The sequence below is a fragment of the Blennius ocellaris genome (genome assembly GCF_963422515.1).
Source record: "Blennius ocellaris genome assembly, chromosome: 24".
Classification (NCBI taxonomy): domain Eukaryota; kingdom Metazoa; phylum Chordata; class Actinopteri; order Blenniiformes; family Blenniidae; genus Blennius; species Blennius ocellaris.
The window spans coordinates 452,426-470,882 of NC_137673.1; the positions used below are offsets into that span (position 1 = coordinate 452,426).

Here is an 18,457-nt window from a genome sequence, read left to right on the forward strand (position 1 = left end):
TTTTAAAATAAAGCTACAATAAATCCCGAAGAGTCAGAAAATGGATTTAAATAAAAGTTGGATTAATAAAGTGTGTGAGGAAAATACTGAGATTAACGTTTTATCTCTGACAAACCTTGCATTAAAACGCCTTCACGTGACAATATTTAACATATTTTACCACCAGCAGCTAAAAAAAACTGTCTGGAAGAAACAGAATTTTAACATTATTCTGATTTTCTTCTCGTAATTAGCGTTCGAACATAATTAGTTTGGTGTTTGACACTACCTGGTGCCCCTGCTAACTGGTGCCCGGCCTGCTTTGACACCTGCTGTCACTCCTTCTGGCGGCAGGCGTCCCCGGAAGTCGGTCAGCGCTTACCACGGCAACCAGTTCACCTTAAACATCAGTCTGCAGCGATAACAGCTGGATTCAATGAACAGAGGAGCCGCGAAACTCACCTGGTCCACACCTGTCCTCCGGGCCTGGGCCTGGTTCCGAGCCTGGTTCCGAGCCTGGTCCTGGTCCTGGTCCTGGTCCTGGTCCTGGTCCTGGTTCTGGTCCTGGTTCTGCCAGACCACGGTGTGTAAAGGAGGTTTTCCTCTCCGCCGTGTGCTTCCGGTCTCGTCCCGAAGCTCCGCCCACACCTGCACTTAATTGCAGCTTGAGTGGCAGCCCGTGTCAGGGGCGCACGCGCCGCCACGTGACGTGGTTCATAAAGCAGATGAGAAATGAAGGAGTTGTGTACTTTATCTGTTCCTGGCAGCTGCGCCTTCATCCTCACACTCTTCCTCTTTTGTTTGTTCGTCTTTTCGTCTCGCTTCCATCATCTGGCGCCGCTGCATCGTCACGAGGAACCAGCTCCTCGCACAATCTGGAGACACGTCTTGTTTTTCATTTATTTGTTTTTATTTGTGTGTTTATGAACCAATAAAAACTATTAAGAAGTTAAGATATATTTATAATAAATTAATTTCCTCCCAGGTCTATTTACAAAATTTTAATTCCAGTTGTAATTATAATTGTGAGGTTTTTCTGCTGTGGTTATTAATGTTGTGAAGCAGGATGTGTTATTAGTGTGTAGTGAGGGAAGCGCTGAGGCTCCGCCCCCTCACACTGACTCATTAGTGTTATTCCAGGCTGTGATGTGTTCTCCGGGACTCAGCCCGTCCCAGAACCACACCTCCGTCCTATTTCCATCCGCTGGCCTCTGACGCTCGTCTCACTCTATCACTCTTTATTTTCATCCCTTCACGTCTTAACCTCAAAGCAGGAAGCTGATTGGACGGCGGCCTGCAGCGTTTCAGGTGGAGGAGGTTGAAATAAAAGGAGTGATTTTATTTTGTAGGAGTGTGTGTGTGTGCTGTGAGCCGAGGCGGTGAGTCATCAGCTCCACCCGGCATATGGCTCCATGACACTATGAGTTACTATCCACACCGCCGTTGTTGTTTGTGTTGTTTTTTAAACGTGGCGCGCCGGGCAGCGCTCCCAGCATCGGCCCTGACGGGGGGGGCCGAGGGGGGGGGCTAATCGGATCAGCGCTGAAGTGAACATTTGTTTTGAAACGCTCTCTGTTCGGGATGCGTTTCCACGCAGACCTCGCCGGCCTCCGACTCAACACACAAATCCGGGATTAAGCGCTGCACAATATTCTGCACGCTGACGAGCAGATCTCACATTTTCATTTCGCCGCGTTGAAATAAAGCGACACGAGGATCAATGCGGAGCCGCACGTCCTCCTCGGAGGCCGCATTGAGCCTCCGCCGGAATTTCCGCAGACGTCCGGGTCCTTGAATGCACCGTGAAGCCGTGTGAGGTAAACGCTGAAGCTGATAGAAGTGAGCGCCTCCCTTCTGCGGTTGCAGCGCCGTTTCATCACCCCCCCGCCGACCCTTGACCTTCCCGCTCGCTGCCGCGCTCCGTCCTGACGGGTGTAGAATGTAAGAAGCGGAGGACTTTCTCTGCTCGCGGCAGCCCGCCCCCCCCCCCCCCCCCCGGGGAGCCTCACCATTGTCCGGGAGCCTCGCAGCACATTATCAAATTCATCTGCTAATCATTTAAGACCCTCTTTCATCCGCGGGACGGGCCGCCGCCGATCGGCCGGCGCGGCGATCGATAGGAAAACGGGGGATATGCAGAGCTGGTTGTGATGTTCGGCACGGCTCAACCTTTCATGTGGGCCTTTGATGTTGCTGAGAATCTGCATAGCGCGGCGCCGCTGGAGTCCACCTGTCAGGAAACTTTCCCCCGCAGCCGATCGGCGAGGCTGAGAACCGAGGAGCGTCTGATTATTATTAGTCAGGGAACTTTAAGACCCGTCGGTTCCTCTTAAAGCGACAGAATGAGACGGGTGGTGTTCAGAGTGAAGGCGGAGGTGCTGCTGCACGGCTGGAGGCCAGACTGACCACTCGTTTTGTCTGGTTTACTGACGACGGGAAGTTTTGCTGCAAGACGGACGGTGAATTGTTTTCATCACGAAGCGACGGCAGAGAGTGGAGAGCTTCCCGACTCCGAATTCCAGCAAATGACAAACACTTTGACTGCGTATTTGCAGGAGTCAGTTTCTCCTCGGCGCCTCCCTTTGATCCGGCAGTAGGTGCAGTGAAAGTGTGTGTAATTAACATAATAATGAGCGGCAGGCTGGATGTGCACTTCCCGGCTCCTTGTGGGGGAATTGAAAGTGAGTTTGTGAATAAACATGATGCGCCCAGGGTTGGGTACTCTGTAATTTGGCTACTTTTATTCGAGCAGGGTCATTTTCAAGAGAAATTACAAATTAAGAATTCAATAATACTTTTACAAAGACATTTCAGGAAAGATTCTTCTTCAGTCATGATATCATACATAGTATTTAACAGTCCCTCTTCATTTTTTAGCTTAAAAAAAGAAACAAAGATGAAGAAAGTGGAATTTTTTCAGTCGAAAATACAGTGTTTTCACAATTGTATAAAAGTTCCCAAATTTGGAATTTTCCAGTCACTGGAAAATAAAAGGAAATAAAATAAAATAAGATTAAACTTCGCATTTCACAATGTTTCAAAACACAATAAATGCTCTCTTTACGTAAAATTTGCCCCTATGATCGACACCATGTTCCTTTTTACTAAAATATATCTATATATTGAAGACCTATAGTACTGTACACAACAGTATGAAATAAATAAAATTAGGAAATATAAAATGGGCCACATAAATAATGTTTTTTTTTTTTTTCAAACCTACAAATAAATGAATGCAATTTGCTGTTTTCAAAAAAAAATGGTTTGGTGTAATACTGACAAAGTTAAGTGAGAAAACATTGCACAACATAATGTAAACTAAGGAACTGCTGCCTATAAGTCTTAATACTGACACGGGTGGTGAACCATTTCCATAATAATACTGAAGCTGGTGAAAAAAGTAACCTTCCTTTTACACAATACGAGGGTGGCACTTGCAGAAAACACACAGGTTAAAAGGTTTGCATATAAGGCTTCTTTTTTCTTATCAAAAACACCTTACAAAGGCTTCGTCCTTCATTTTGTTAGTTTTTTTTTTTTTTCCACCATCCATCCATAAATTTTTCCCTTAAAATGAAGGTCTCTTTAAAACTCCATTAATTCATTAATTAGATAAAAAAAAATACAAATAAAAATAAAACAACAACGAGAACAAGAAGAGCCTCCGTTTGTCACACAGTTCAAATTCCTTCATTTGATTCCAGAGGCCTAAAACAGTGTGGCTGCAGATGGAAGTAAGACCGGGGGGGCCGGGGGGGGGGGGGTATCCAAGGACTGTAGTGCAGGTAACACTGCTCTTTTTCCAACACTGTATAAATATATACATAGGCAATACTTTTTATTATTTTTGTTCATGATTATAGAAGCGGAGTGCAATTTGTACAAGTCACTAGTTGTGCTATAAATACTATGGAACACAGGTTTATTTGAGGAGGTTAGCACCACACTTTTTAGGCCTTAGTACTGTACATTTTTTGAAATGTATTCATTTATTCATTGTTCGGTTTGCATAATGCAGCTTATTTCACAAACCCCTCGCCTCCCTTCCCTCAACTTCCTCCTTCAAATTCATTTGAGTCCATGTCTTGTTGGGCAGACCTGCTCCTCCTCCTGCTCCTCCTCTTCACCTCCTCCTGGTCGGAGGAGGAGGAGTCTATCAAAGAAGCTTCCTGGAAGCTTCAGGCACGTGCACGTACAGCTTAAAGCACGACGTTTTAAACCCAGTGGTAATAATACTGAACCCAAAGAGAGAAACTGAAACTTGTTTTGTGTTTTCTTTAAGATGGGAAGCTTCTGAAGTGCCGCCGCCGCCGCCGCCGCCGCCGCCGCTCTGATTACATGCCGTCCTCCATCATGGCGTCCTCGTGCTCCGATTTGGTTTCCGTTTTGCCGTCCAGCGAGCTATCGTCCATGGAGTGCTCTCCGTTCTCCTCCTCGTCCCTCAACGTGTCCGGGTCCGTGTCCATGCTCTTGCTCTCCTCCTCCTCCTCCTCGAACTCGTCCTCCCTGCGCCCCCCCATCTTGGCGTACGTTCCTTCCACTTCCTTCCGTCCTTCTCTGATCCCTCCGTTGACGGCGGCGTCGTGCCTCAGGATGGCCTCGCGCTCCGCCAGCTCCGGGTAGCCCTGAGGAGTCATGCCCTGCAAGTATGCCCTGCTCATGAGCAGCTCGGTGGGCTCCAGGTGGCCCTTCTCCCGGGCCTCCCGCTCCGCCGCCTCCCGCTCCTCCGCCTCCCGCTTGCAGTAGGAGTAGCGGTGGTTCATGTGCTGCGAGTACGAGCCCGAGTGGGAGAAGCGCTTGCCGCACTTGTCGCACTGGTAGGGCTTCTCGCCCGAGTGCAGTCTGGAGTGCTCGATGAGATGGTGCTTGTGTTTGAAGGCCTTCTTGCAGATCTGGCACTGGTGAGGCCGCTTGCCTGCAGACACACAAACACACAGCGCCGCCGCGTGAGTCACGGCGTCCCGCACACACACCTTCACAGTCACAGCAAAGCACAGGGTGGAGGGTGGAGGGTGGAGGGTGGAGGGCACATGGAGCACAATGACATCAGAACACCATGACATCATAACACCATGACATCATAACACGACTTCAGGCTCTCTGTTCGTCTTCCCTGCTGCTGTGTTGGGACAAAGTCCACCACCAGTCCCTACTGCAGGCCTGTGTTGGGACAAAGTCCACCACCAGTCCCTACTGCAGGCCTGTGTTGGGACAAAGTCCACCACCAGTCCCTACTGCAGGTCTGTGGGGGGGACAAAGTCCACCAGGAGTCCCTACTGCAGGCCTGTGTTGGGACAAAGTCCACCACCAGTCCCTACTGCAGGTCTGTGGGGGGGACAAAGTCCACCACCAGTCCCTACTGCAGGCCTGTGTTGGGACAAAGTCCACCACCAGTCCCTACTGCAGGTCTGTGGGGGGGACAAAGTCCACCAGGAGTCCCTACTGCAGGCCTGTGTTGGGACAAAGTCCACCACCAGTCCCTACTGCAGGTCTGTGGGGGGGACAAAGTCCACCACCAGTCCCTACTGCAGGCCTGTGTTGGGACAAAGTCCACCACCAGTCCCTACTGCAGGTCTGTGGGGGGGACAAAGTCCACCAGGAGTCCCTACTGCAGGCCTGTGTTGGGACAAAGTCCACCACCAGTCCCTACTGCAGGCCTGTGGGGGGGACAAAGTCCACCAGGAGTCCCTACTGCAGGCCTGTGTTGGGACAAAGTCCACTACTGCAGGCCTGTGGGGGGACAAAGTCCACCACCAGTCCCTACTGCAGGCCTGTGTTGGGACAAAGTCCACTACTGCAGGCCTGTGGGGGGACAAAGTCCACCAGGAGTCCCTACTGCAGGCCTGTGTTGGGACAAAGTCCACCAGGAGTCCCTACTGCAGGCCTGTGTTGGGACAAAGTCCACCAGGAGTCCCTACTGCAGGCCTGTGTTGGGACAAAGTCCACCAGGAGTCCCTACTGCAGGCCTGTGGGGGGACAAAGTCCACCAGGAGTCCCTACTGCAGGCCTGTGTTGGGACAAAGTCCACCAGGAGTCCCTACTGCAGGCCTGTGTTGGGACAAAGTCCACCAGGAGTCCCTACTGCAGGCCTGTGTTGGGACAAAGTCCACCAGGAGTCCCTACTGCAGGCCTGTGGGGGGACAAAGTCCACCAGGAGTCCCTACTGCAGGCCTGTGGGGGGACAAAGTCCACCAGGAGTCCCTACTGCAGGCCTGTGCGTCACGCTGATCAATGCAACATAGATAAACTAGTGCAAAGCCAATAAACAGGCGGCAGCGGCGAGGGGTCACCCCGCTCACTCGTCTCTCGCCACTAGGCGGCGGCGGCGGCGAGGGGTCACCCCGCTCACTCGTCTCTCGCCACTAGGCGGCGGCGGCGAGGGGTCACTCCGCTCACTCGTCTCTCGCCACTAGGCGGCGCCGTCCAGGTTGTGTGGGCTGCTGCTGGTCTCTGAGTGACACGGGGCCGGGGGGGGGGGGGGGGGGGGGCTGTCTTCACCTGGCCTGAGCCTCATCTCACTCTCTCTCTGCTTCCTCTGCTCGCCACGCTAAACATGGCCGCCTGCCTGGTCACATGACCCCCTGGCTCCCTGTCCAACATCTGGCTGCTGCTGCTGCGCGTCAAGCAGTTAAAAAACAAACACAGATGAAAGTGTTGCGTCCGGCGCTGGAGAGGCTCCGCCGCCGCGCCGCAGATAACGCCGCCTTTTTTGAAAGCGCCGGCGCTGTTCTGACGGCGCTGCGCCCTCCCTCGCTTTTATGTGCGAGCAGATAAGAGGACGGCTGCATAAAGCAGCGAGCGCTCCCATACAGATAGTGGATAAAATAAATGATGCAACCTGGTGAAAGAGGATCTGTGTATAATAACCGTAATGAAAGACTTGTTATCAACGCTCTGAAGCCGCGCAGCGCCGCCGCGCTGATGCGATCTATCGCCAATAATGGCTCCGATAAAGGCATTAGGCCCTTTTCTCTGCCTTTACACATGGAGGTGAATTGATGTGCGTCTCTAAAGAGACGGCGCTCGCTGCCTGGCGTGGACACGACCTGCCTGCAGACCTGCAGCTAACACACATTTCTCTCCCTGCAAACACGTCACATGTTCAAACTTTGTCATTCACAAACAATCCTGTCAATGAAGAAGCACGTTAGCTGAAACAAACAAGTCAAACAGAGGAGGAAAGGAGGAGGAAAGGAGGGACAAGAAGAATCAATACCAATAGAGAATTTCATACTGGTAGGATTTGGCAACACAAACATTGAGAACAAAAAGAAAGCATGGGGTTTAAAATAAGGGTCTAGAACAGTATATACCTGTGTGTTCATATTTGTGTCTTAGAAGGGAACTGCTCTTCTGGAATGTTTTGTCGCACAAGTCACACGCGTACATACCACTTTCAGTCTTCTTTATCTTCTTCCGCGACAGACAGGAGTCTGGGTCTGTCATGTCGTCCAGCCCTGACATGTAATCTGGAGTAGCGTCGAGCAGCTCCCCCTTCAGAAACAACACAAACACAAAAAAAAACAAACCGAAAACAAAGAGAGGGGGGGGGGGGGGTGGGGGTGGGGGGGACAGAGACCAGAATCAATGAGAGGAAACACTTGGACAGTCGTCACTGAATAAACAAGTCTATCATTATACGTCTTAGAGAAAATTAACATCCTCCAGGGAAAAGGCAGCATTCTCCTGACCCCCCCCCCCCCCCCCCCCCCAACATTTGAATTAAAACTGCAAAAAAAGAGGAAATCTGACATTAATTACAGTCATAACGATCACATGTCAATGTAAACCTGCTGTTTCTACTGCACCTGTACGAGCCAACTGGTTTAAAAATAGACATGGATCCAGTTTAAAATGTGTGTTGCCGACACATTTTATTAGATTTGAGGGCAAAAGTGCGTTTTAATTATAAATGTCGGGCATTGTGCGCCTCCATTTGAGCTAAATAATCCTTAATTGGAATCCATTTGCAGCTAAACTGAAGCCATCTGTGCTCGTGTGCAAACTGGAAGTTGCATTCAAATGTGAAAGTAAACATTTCCACGCCGTCCTCCATGTTTCTGCACAACTTTGTGCTGCAGAGTTAATATGAGCCCAACATAACCGACGGCCCCTCGTTATTGCTAATTCTGCACTAATTCCTTTAAAATTCCCTTTTATGATGAAGATTAGTCTTAAATATGAATTGATGGGGAACAATGTGAAACGCTGGAGCCATTCTTGAAAATGCAAACTCATATGATGATTAAAATCAGAAGGTGCACCTTAATGGCCAATATTGAGCCGCTCTAATGAATGTGAGTGTGATAATGTGGGGCTGCGCTTGTTTTAAGAAGGGACCACTATCACTCTGCAATCAATTTGAACTAAACGCCCGTAGCTGTATTTTTAAAATCTAATTTAATAACTTAGAATAGGAAACATTATTAATACTTTTTTTCATCAGAATGGTTCCCCTCTATGTTAAACAGCCTTCAGCATTCACTGGTAATGAACATGGAGACGGTGCATTATTAATCCGCGGGTAGGAGCTCGTCTCGGCTTTAAAATGCAGCCGAGTTGCGAGAAGTGTGGGGCTGCGGGGCTGCGGGGCTGCGCGGCTGCGGGGCTCACCTTTGTCATTTTTACAAAGGCCCTTCACCCACATTTAATAACAAAACGCGGCAGTTGAGGCCAAACGCATTAACGTGGTCCTCCGCCTGACGGAGCGCAGCGCTAACAACTGCAGCTCCAGTCTGTTACGAGGAGGCGCCGCTTTATCCTCTTCAGTGTTGGTGACCTGCTGAGCAGAGGGGGCGGGGCTTATTTACCTGGAAACCTGGCTTCCGCTGGTACTTCCTCCTCTGCTGCATCTCGGCGAACGTGGCCGCCCCCGCCGCGTAAGTGTAGGCCATGTGTGGTAGGAAGCCCATCTGATCCATGCCGGGGTAGGGTCTGAGCCCCGGTATGCTGGCCTGCATGGGGGGCATGAAGGTGGCGGGGGGGAAAGCGCTCTGCGGCGGCAGCGAGGTGTACAGCGGCTTGGCGGCGAAGGGGTTAATGCCGAAAATGGGGCTGGTGCTTTTTTCTAGGGTTCCGTTGCTGATGCCTGAGAATTCCTTCTTGAGATAGGCCAGGTTCAGGGGCTCCTCGAAGTGCTCGCGGGGGGAGGGGACGCCGCCGTGGTCGAAGGTCATGCTGCTGACCTTGGGCCGGCTCTTGACGGTCAGGGCGTGCTTGGGCTCCTTGAGGAGGCGGGGCAGCGACAGGTCCAGAGGCTCGGCCTGCAGGTCCTCCGACGTCAGGCTGTTGGGAGTGTACGAGCTGCTGTGGGAGTTTTTGGAAGAGGTGGAGGACAGGTTGAGCGGCGAGGGCGTGTTGCTGCGGGAGTGGTCCAACTTGTCCCCGGCCGGCTTGGCGCCGCCGCCGCCGCCGCCGAACTGGTGGCTCTTCAGGTGTCTGAGCGCGTTGTCGCAGTTGTTGACGTTGTTGTGCAGCTCTGCGATGGAGGGCGACGTGATGCGGTCGGCCGGCTTCAGCAGAGACACGGGCGAGCGGGCGGCCAGAGAGTCTTTAGGTGGAGTGTGGTGGTGGTGGTGGTGGTGGTTGGAGCCCACCAACATCTCCACGCCGCCCCGGTGCTCCAGCGGCGGGCTGCGGGTGGCGCCGTACTCGTACATCTTCCGCTGCTCGAACCACTCCTTGACGAATTCCTGAGGGAGGCCGACCGCTATGGAGATCTTCAGCAGCTCCTCGGCGTTGGGCTCCATGTTCATGGCGAAGTACGCCTTCAACACGGACATGTGGTCCCTGTAGGGGTTGAGGGGCCCGGCCAGGCCCTTCTCCGACAGCATGGAGGACGCCAGGTGGCTCTTCTCCACGAACATCCCCGGTTTGTTGGCCATCAGGTTCTCGCTGGGCTGCAGCACGGCCTTGATCTCCTCGTTCATCTTGCACAGGTAGCGCTCGTGCTGGTGCAGAGGGATGGGCCCGGCGAAGGTCTCTTTGCAATATTGGCAAGCGTATGGCGTAAACATGTTGTTTTCCTGCACCTTCTCTTCCACACCTCCTTCTAGCATGTGGTTGCTCTTCTCTCGTTTGATATTGCTGATCTGCCTCTTTGAGTCTGTCGTCAAGCTCTGGAGGCAGGCTTTGGCTTCGTTCACTTTCTCGAGCGTGTAGTCGATGATGCTTTTGGTGGCGCCGTTGTGGTTGACGAGCGGGAGTCCGACCTGGGGCCCCCCCGCCGCCGTCAGCCCCTGCTTCTGCTCCTCCATCTGGTTGCCCAGCTCCTTCATGTAGGCCTTGAGCTTGGACAGCTCCTCGGGCTTGCAGTCCATTTTCTGCCGGCACACCGTGTTGTCCACGATCTGCAGCACCTTCTGCACCTCGCTCAGGTTGTTGACCAGCGGCCCCGGGTAGCCCAGCAGCTGCGACTCCAGCCCGGCCAGGGCGTGGTGCTGCAGGGGGCTCTGCCCGGCCGAGTTGTGGTGCACGCCCAGCGGGCTGCCGCCCCCCACGCCCCCGTTCATGAAGGGCCCGGGGCCGCCGAAGCCGTGGGACGCCATCATCAGCTTGTAGTCGTTGAAGTCCAGCGGCTCGGTCTTGATGTTCAGGTGGTTGTTGTGGTCCACCAGGCCCAGCGGCTTGCCGTTCTCCAGCTTCTGCCTCAGCTGGGTGATGGCGGCGTTGGTGGGCGAGGCCGAGGCCGAGGTGGGCGAGGAGCCCGTCTTCATGCTGCCACGCATGCGGCCGTTGACGGCGATCAGGCCGATGCACTTCTTGCTGCTGATGTGGGAGCTGTAGGAGCCGGAGTGGGAGAAGCGCTTCTTGCAGTTGGGACACTCGTAGGGTTTCTCACCTGCAACCACAGAGAAGAGGGCGGGTCAGTGACCCCGCTGCAGCCGAGGGAGAGGGAACAACTGCAGCGTCGACGGCATGAGTCATATTGACCCAACACACATCCGTACATCTTGGTTCATATGAGGGAGACGTCACGATGCATAAGATCGACACTTTCTAACTGCATCGGCAGTTTCTGCTCGTTAGCCTTCATTAGCCTAGCATCCTCACGCCTGTGTGTGTGTGTGTGTGTGTTTTCTTTCCCAGAATGAATTTTCATTCATTATTAAAATCACAGTTCCCAGCATTTGATGTTTTTTTTTTTTTTTGGTCAAATATTTTATTTGCTGTAATTAAACAAAAGAGTCTTTTCCAGTATTTCACATGTTTGCGTCTCGATATTTGTCCTCCAGAGACGCCGTCCTCTGGACTGACAGATAGATATATGCTCTGCTTCATTTACTTTCCCCGTTGATCGATGGACATGATCCATTAAAGTCATAAAAAGAAATAATGGCCGATACGCTTCACATTTCTCAGCAAATATTGCACTTGGCAGCTCGACTGGGATTTGAGTTAAAACACGGCGGCGCTCGGCGTCCGTCAGCAGGAGGAGGGGCTCCGGCACAAACCTAAAACATTCGCCTTCTTTCTGCTGCACATTTTAAATTGCCCGTATGAATATTGAAGCGCGGGGCTGTTCCTCACCGCTATGGATCCGGAGGTGCTCCTTCAGATGGTGCTTGTATTTGAAGGCCTTGCCGCACTCGGTGCATTTGAACTTGCGGTTGCCGGCTGCTTGGTTGAGCAGTTGGTGCTGTGCGAGAGAGAGAGAGAGAGAGAGAGGGAGAGAGAGCGAGAGAGCATTGAAACACACTGCAAAGCGTGGCGGGGTAAGAGTTCAGTAAATAATCACAATTGGACTGCGTGACAAGAAGCAACAAGCCAAATGGCGCCGAAGCATCTTGGCGTTCTACTTCCACCTCCGCCGAGCGACGACAGGCAGCCGCGATAACACAGAGAATCACATACCTTTTAATTTCCTGGCTCTGCGGCCAAAGCAGGCCTGTCTTTAGAGTTTGGCAGCCCAGAAAATAGAATAAATGAAAAGAGTTTTCCTTCATTAGAGCTGCCGATCGGATCTACTTTTCATTAATTTGAGCCTAATCAGCCGGAGACGTACTGAGAGCCGTGAGCCGCCCTCCGCCCGGCCTACCTGCCTCCACACCACCTGAATTACACTCTGGACTCCTGCACAACTGTCTCAAACACAGACAAGTAATTGGGTCTTTCCTTTAAAAAAAACCTCTTTAATAGTGTCAGGAAGCAGAACTGAGCAAACAGGCCGGGCCTTGATTCTGTGTTCAAAGGTAGGAAAGAAAAGGAAAGGAAAAAAAAACATCACTTGCCATCCATTAAATTTGCAATTCAAACGCGAGCTGCTCTCTGAAACTCAAAATATAGTCGCAGAGAAAACAACAACATGGGTTGTAAACCTGGCTCGTCACCACTGGAACAATTCATTCCAAGTGGGAGGTGTGGATGTTAAACGGGGAGTAAATAATGGGGAGAAAAGGAGACAGTTTGGTGAGGGGTGGGGTGGGGGGGGGGGGGGGGGTCCCTCCTCCTCCTCCTCCTCCTCCTCCTCCTCCTCCTCCTCCTCCTCCCGTTCAGCCTTGACAAATGCTGGGGTGTGTGCTGACTCTCCCCACATTCCTGGGGAGACAGATGGTGGCGTTCAGGACACTGGGAGGACTGGGAGGAATTGTTCAAACAGCCCCAACCTTCAAAGATCAAGCGGGAGAGCCGGGGCCCCGCCAAGCGCCGGAGAGGGACCCCACCGCTCTATGTTGCTGAGTTGCATAAACAAACAGCAACAGCTGCTTCGCCCCCCCCCCCCCCCCCTCCTCCTCCTCCCCCCCCAGGACCCCTGCCCGCTAAAGTTTAGTCTTGCCACCACTGCTAATAAGACACAATCGCGGCGCGGCGCTAATTGTGAGTGGCGTCGTCGGAGAGTGTTTGTGGGCGGAGCCCCGGCTGGATCGGACGGCGTGTTTGCATATGTATAACCTCTAATTAGTCATATTTCAGCTAATTGGTTAAGAGGGGGAGGAGTGTGGAGCTTGTAAACATCCAGGGCTGAACAGCAGAGCACATGTTTACCTTCCACCACCTTCTTCTTTATGCTAATCTCACCCAGCATTAAATGTATGTTTCATGGCGACGCGGGGAAGAGCGCCACCTAGAGACGAGGCCCGCCGTCGGGCTCATCTGGTGGATTAGCACTTAAACAATCCGCCTCATTTACAAATCAAGATAACCGGCTTTCAGGAGGACCTGCAGCGCCTGAATAGGCGCCGGCGGCCATTGACTGGACTCTGGAGGGGAGCGGCAGCCGCATTGTAATGGGAGGACTGGGACTCGCCCGCTCCCTCGCTCGCCCGCCCGCTCCCTCGCTCGCCCGGCCGGCCCATCTGCTCACGTTTACACCCAGCTGGTAGATCAGGTGAAAGTGTGGCTGCTGACATGTGATCAAATCAGCCAGTCTGAGCCTGTCATCCTCGCTTCACAGAGCAGAGCGCGACACGGCGACCCGGGGCGGCGGCGCCGAGCATCACATCATCTGTTATTAGCCTCCGATCGCCTTCCCTTTCTCTCTCTCTCTCTCTCTTTTCACTGAGCGCCTCACCGAGCGGCTTCTCCGGCGAGGGAAGCTCGGCAGAAAATTAAATATCAAGGAGAGACAAATTATTTGTCTTTGCTTGTTGTTTTCATGCACTGCTGACTCATCTGTGCCTGAATAGAAACAAATTAGATTTAATGCGGAACATTATTCATCCATCCACACCTTTTTATAACAACTTATTTGGTTACTATCTTTTATTCCAATAATTGTTGTTGATCATTTGAAAAAAAAAGATGTGATTGAATTCTTACTTTCAGTCAAAATGTGTCTTTTGCTTTAAAAATAAACACCAAAAAAACCAACATTTAAATGACTGAAATATTTCCGGGACACCACCCTGGATTACAGATTACTGTACTTTAAATAACCTCATTTCCATATGTGCGGCTGCTCACATTTTGTTGCATAAAAATAAATAATAATTCGCTGGAATAATTGTAAAGGGTTAATTTAAATATGTATTTTTTTTTTTCAATATTAACTTGATGAATCTGTTGGTGTTTTTCTTTACTTGTAATTGTCCTTTCAAGCGCAAACATTGAGCTTCATCTACCTTCAAATTTACTGCTCTAATTCCACATCTCTGAGAAGTTGTAATTATCCCCCGATGTGCAAAAACTGGGAAAGCGTGCATTTTCTTTTTGGTGCCACAATCTATCTGGTCCCACGTCTTCAGCCCGGAGCTGACAGGCGAGTTAAACACCCGTAACTGCTGGATGTGTTTTCACCCTCACAGGACTTTAAGGTGATTCATGCTAACTGCCAGCAGATTCACATTATATCTCAGACGTATAGGACATAAATCGCTGGGGAAAATCCCCGTCTACACAGATGTTTATGCAGTGCATGAAATGAGAAGCGGAGGGCGGGGCGGCGGTGATGGAGCACCGCCACCGCCGGCTGCACCACAGAACATTAAAGGCCAGGAGTGAAGTGAAGTTAAGGAGCTGATAAAAATTTCCAAATTGGAAATTAACACAATCATTCGATCGTGAACACGAGACTGGAAAATCATATCAGGGAGGGCCATCAAAAAACCATTTAGGGCCTCAATTAAAGTTATTACCATTAAAGGATCTGCATCTTCAAAATGCCATGAAAAATTAATAATGATTGCCAATCAGAAGAAATGAGGTGTCTTGTGAGCGGAGGAGGTGGAGGTGAAGGTGGAGGAGGACTCACCTGGTCCCGGGCAGGCTTGTGGGTGGCCATGTGGCGCTCCAGCTGGGTGCGGTAGGCGAAGGTGTAGTTGCACAGGGGGCAGGCGAAGTTCTCCTCGTTCTTCTCATGGCGGTACTTGATGTGCTCCTTCAGAGACGTCAGGCGCTTGTAGCCCCGGTCGCAGTAGGGGCAGGTCAACAGTTGGGCGAAGGCATCTGGCGTTCAGGTGGCAGGTCTGCATGGGAGGCAGCGGGTGGAGGAGGGAGTGGGGGTGGAGGGGAGGGGGTGGAGGAGGAGGAGGGGGGGAGGAAGGGGAAGGGAAAGCGGGCCAAAAGGTCAGTGAATCAATGGCAGCTAGCGGGCGAGCTGCCAGAGTGGTATGGGAGGTATCTGTGCAATCTGCTCCACATGAGAGCCCCCCCACCCCCCCCCCCCCCCCCCAACCCCCCCGACCCCCCCAGACACACACACACACACACACTACTACGACACGCCGAACCTTCACATTAACCTCAATATGACTTTCTAACATGTCGTCTTGTATGAATCCAGCAGTTCACATTAGTTTGTGTTTAAAGAGGCGTCAGTCTGAGTCCTGTCCTCAGACTCTACCTCTCCTCTACCTCTCTACCTCTCCTCTACCTCTCTACCTCTCCTCTACCTCTCTACCTCTCCTCTACTCTCCTCTACCTCTCTACTCCCCTCTACCTCTCCTCTACCTCTCCTCTACCTCTCCTCTACCTCTCTACCCTCCTCTACCACTCCTCTACCTCTCCTCTACCTCTCTACCTCTCCTCTACCACTCCTCTACCTCTCCTCTACCTCTCTACCTCTCCTCTACCTCTCCTCTACCTCTCCTCTACCTCTCCTCTACCTCTCTACCCTCCTCTACCACTCCTCTACCTCTCCTCTACCTCTCTACCTCTCCTCTACCTCTCCTCTACCGCTCCTCTACTCTCTAGTCTACGTCTCCTCTACCTCTCCTCTACCGCTCCTCTACTCTCCTCTACCCCTCCTCTACCTCTCCTCTACCTCTCTACCCCTCCTCTACCTCTCTACCTCTCCTCTACCTCTCTACCTCTCCTCTACCTCTCCTCTACCTCTCCTCTACCTCTCTACCTCTCCTCTACCTCTCCTCCTCTACCTCTCCTCTACCTCTCTACCTCTCCTCTACCTCTCTACCTCTCCTCTACCTCTCTACCTCTCCTCTACCTCTCCTCTACCTCTCCTCGACCTCTCTACCTCTCCTCTACCTCTCTACCTCTCCTCTACCTCTCTACCTCTCCTCTACCTCTCCTCGACCTCTCTACCTCTCCTCTACCTCTCTACCTCTCCTCTACCTCTCTACCTCTCCTCTACCTCTCCTCTACCTCTCCTCTACCTCTCTACCTCTCCTCTACCTCTCCTCTACCTCTCCTCTACCTCTTCTCGACCTCTCTACCTCTCCTCTACCTCTCTACCTCTCTACCTCTCCTCTACCTCTCTACCTCTCCTCTACCTCTCCTCTACCCTCCTCTACCTCTCTACCTCTCCTCTACCTCTCTACCTCTCCTCTACCTCTCTACCTCTCCTCTACCTCTCCTCTACCTCTCTACCTCTCCTCTACCTCTCCTCTACCTCTCCTCCTCTACCTCTCCTCCTCTACCACTCCTCCTCTACCTCTCCTCCTCTACCTCTCCTCCTCTACCTCTCCTCCTCTACCACTCCTCCTCTACCACTCCTCCTCTACCTCTCCTCCTCTACCACTCTCCTCTACCTCTCCTCCTCTACCACTCCTCCTCTACCTCTCCTCCTCTAACCACTCCTCCTCTACCTCTCCTCCTACCTCTTCTCCTCTACACTCCTCCTCTACTCTCCTCTACTCTCCTCCTCTACCTCTTCTCCTCTACCACTCCTCCTCTACCTCTCTCTCCTCTACCACTCTCCTCTACCTCTCCTCCTCTACCTCTCCTCCTCTACCTCTCCTCCTCTACCACTCCTCCTCTACCACTCCTCCTCTACCTCTCCTCCTCTACCACTCCTCCTCTACCTCTCCTCCTCTACCTCTCCTCCTCTACCACTCCTCCTCTACTCTCCTCCTCTACCTCTCCCTCCTCTACCTCTCCTCCTCTACCACTCCTCCTCTACTCTCCTCCTCTACCTCTCCTCCTCTACCTCTCCTCACTCTACCTCTCCTCAGTTGAACCGGTCCTCACTAGTGGATGAAGCCAAAGTGAAACACACATGTTGCTCCTTCCTAATTCGCTGCTCACAGTTTAATACCATTTCCCACTGACACGTTCATCATGCCTCCACCATGAATCACCCCCCCCCCCCCCCCCCCCCTATCTGGTTTCAGGCCCCTGCCCAGCTGTTGCTGAGCCTGTAGGTAAACAGCGAGGCATCCGGTGAATCTGTGGGAGCCACGCTGCCCGGCGCCGTCACCACCTCCGCCTCCGCCTCCGCCTCCACCTCTTTCTCTTTCTCCCAACAGTATCTGGGCGTTCCTCCACGTTACCCCGGACGCCCTTGAACATCTTCATTTACACGTTTGTTGATGCGGCGCATCAAAACTTAACGAGTGTTTCCTCCGCGAGACGTTTGACCGACTCCACACTAAATCTTTACAGCTCTCCTCTAACTCGCCGCCGCCGGCCTCGCCGGGCGTCGTTTCCACGAAGGTCTGTGCGCGTAAATCTAAAGTTCGCTCCCCGCCGTGACCTTTGACCTCCCCCTGCCCCCGCGTACCGTTCTCCTCCGGGCCGGTGGCCTCCGGCGTGCCCAGCCGGGACAGCTCCTCCGGGGCTTCTGGGTAGATGATGGCGGTGTCGCCGCGCTGCAGGTACTCGGCGATGCTCACCACGTGGCTGTCGCCGTCGTCCAGCTTCCGCTTGGCGAAGAAGTCCTCCAACTCTGAAGTGCAATCGACGCTCTTGACTGGAGAGAGAGAAGAGAGAGAGAGATGGTGAAGGAGGAGGAGGAGGAGGAGGAGGGGGAGGGGGGGGGGGGTAAATTGGATTCACTCCCTCCCCAGAGAAATGTCTTACAGGAGGATATTGGGAACGGCGGTGGAAATGCGATGAAGATCGCCACCATGAAACATGGCGGCCGTGCTTTGGGGGAATACGTCTACATTAGCGGCTGCGCCTGTCGCGCCACGTCGGACAGACAGGACCAGGAGGAAACCAGGAGGAAACCAGGAGGAAACCAGGAGGAAACCAGGAGACCAGAGCGCACATACAAAACACTGGGCTCACGACCTGGAAGAGCAGCGCCTCGTGAGCATCAGGGTGAATATCAGCACATACATGAGGAGGGCTAATCAGCGCGGAGCCACGTCTCCCGTATCGACTTCCACATTAAGGTCAATCAAGAGGCTGCGGCTTTGTTGATTCTGTGTTGAACAGATTACCGGGGCAAGCCACATCCAGGAGAGGGAAGAAAGAAAGGGGAGGAAAGAGAAAGAGAGACTGTATCTGAAGCCAGCCAAAGTGCTGAGGCCACACAATGTGTTTTCTCAGAGTATTTCCCGTCCTTCTCTTCAGGGAAAGTCTTCAGCTGCAGCGCGGAGATAGCTGCCTCCACACACCAACCACCGCTCACACAAATCAGCAGCCTTCATTAGTCAAGGGATGGCTGACTTTCACACACACACACACACACAGTGTAGTGTTTACAAACCTGAAGACGTCCTGCAGGCTGTTTGGCGAAGCACAAAACGGTGACGTCTCGTCAGACTTCATCCCCGTTAATGAGGCTTTTAGAGCGCCGGCCAAGGTGAGCTTTAAGAGCCATTTGTTGGGCCCGTGATGACTTTGCGGGCCAATTTGT

General features: G+C 52.4%; 1 protein-coding gene across 1 annotated transcript in view; it reads right to left on the bottom strand.

Annotated features, from left to right (window-relative positions):
• Window positions 1–2,698: 2,698 nt before the first annotated feature.
• The window catches only part of zeb2b (zinc finger E-box binding homeobox 2b), a 22,534-nt gene continuing 6,775 nt past the window's right edge, over window positions 2,699–18,457 (bottom strand). The window contains 7 exon segments of the mRNA XM_080520092.1: window positions 2,699–4,894; window positions 7,293–7,473; window positions 8,790–10,819; window positions 11,509–11,617; window positions 14,669–14,871; window positions 14,874–14,882; window positions 17,375–17,563. Coding sequence (XP_080376218.1) covers window positions 4,314–4,894; window positions 7,293–7,473; window positions 8,790–10,819; window positions 11,509–11,617; window positions 14,669–14,871; window positions 14,874–14,882; window positions 17,375–17,563 — 3,302 coding nt within the window. The 3' untranslated portion in view covers window positions 2,699–4,313.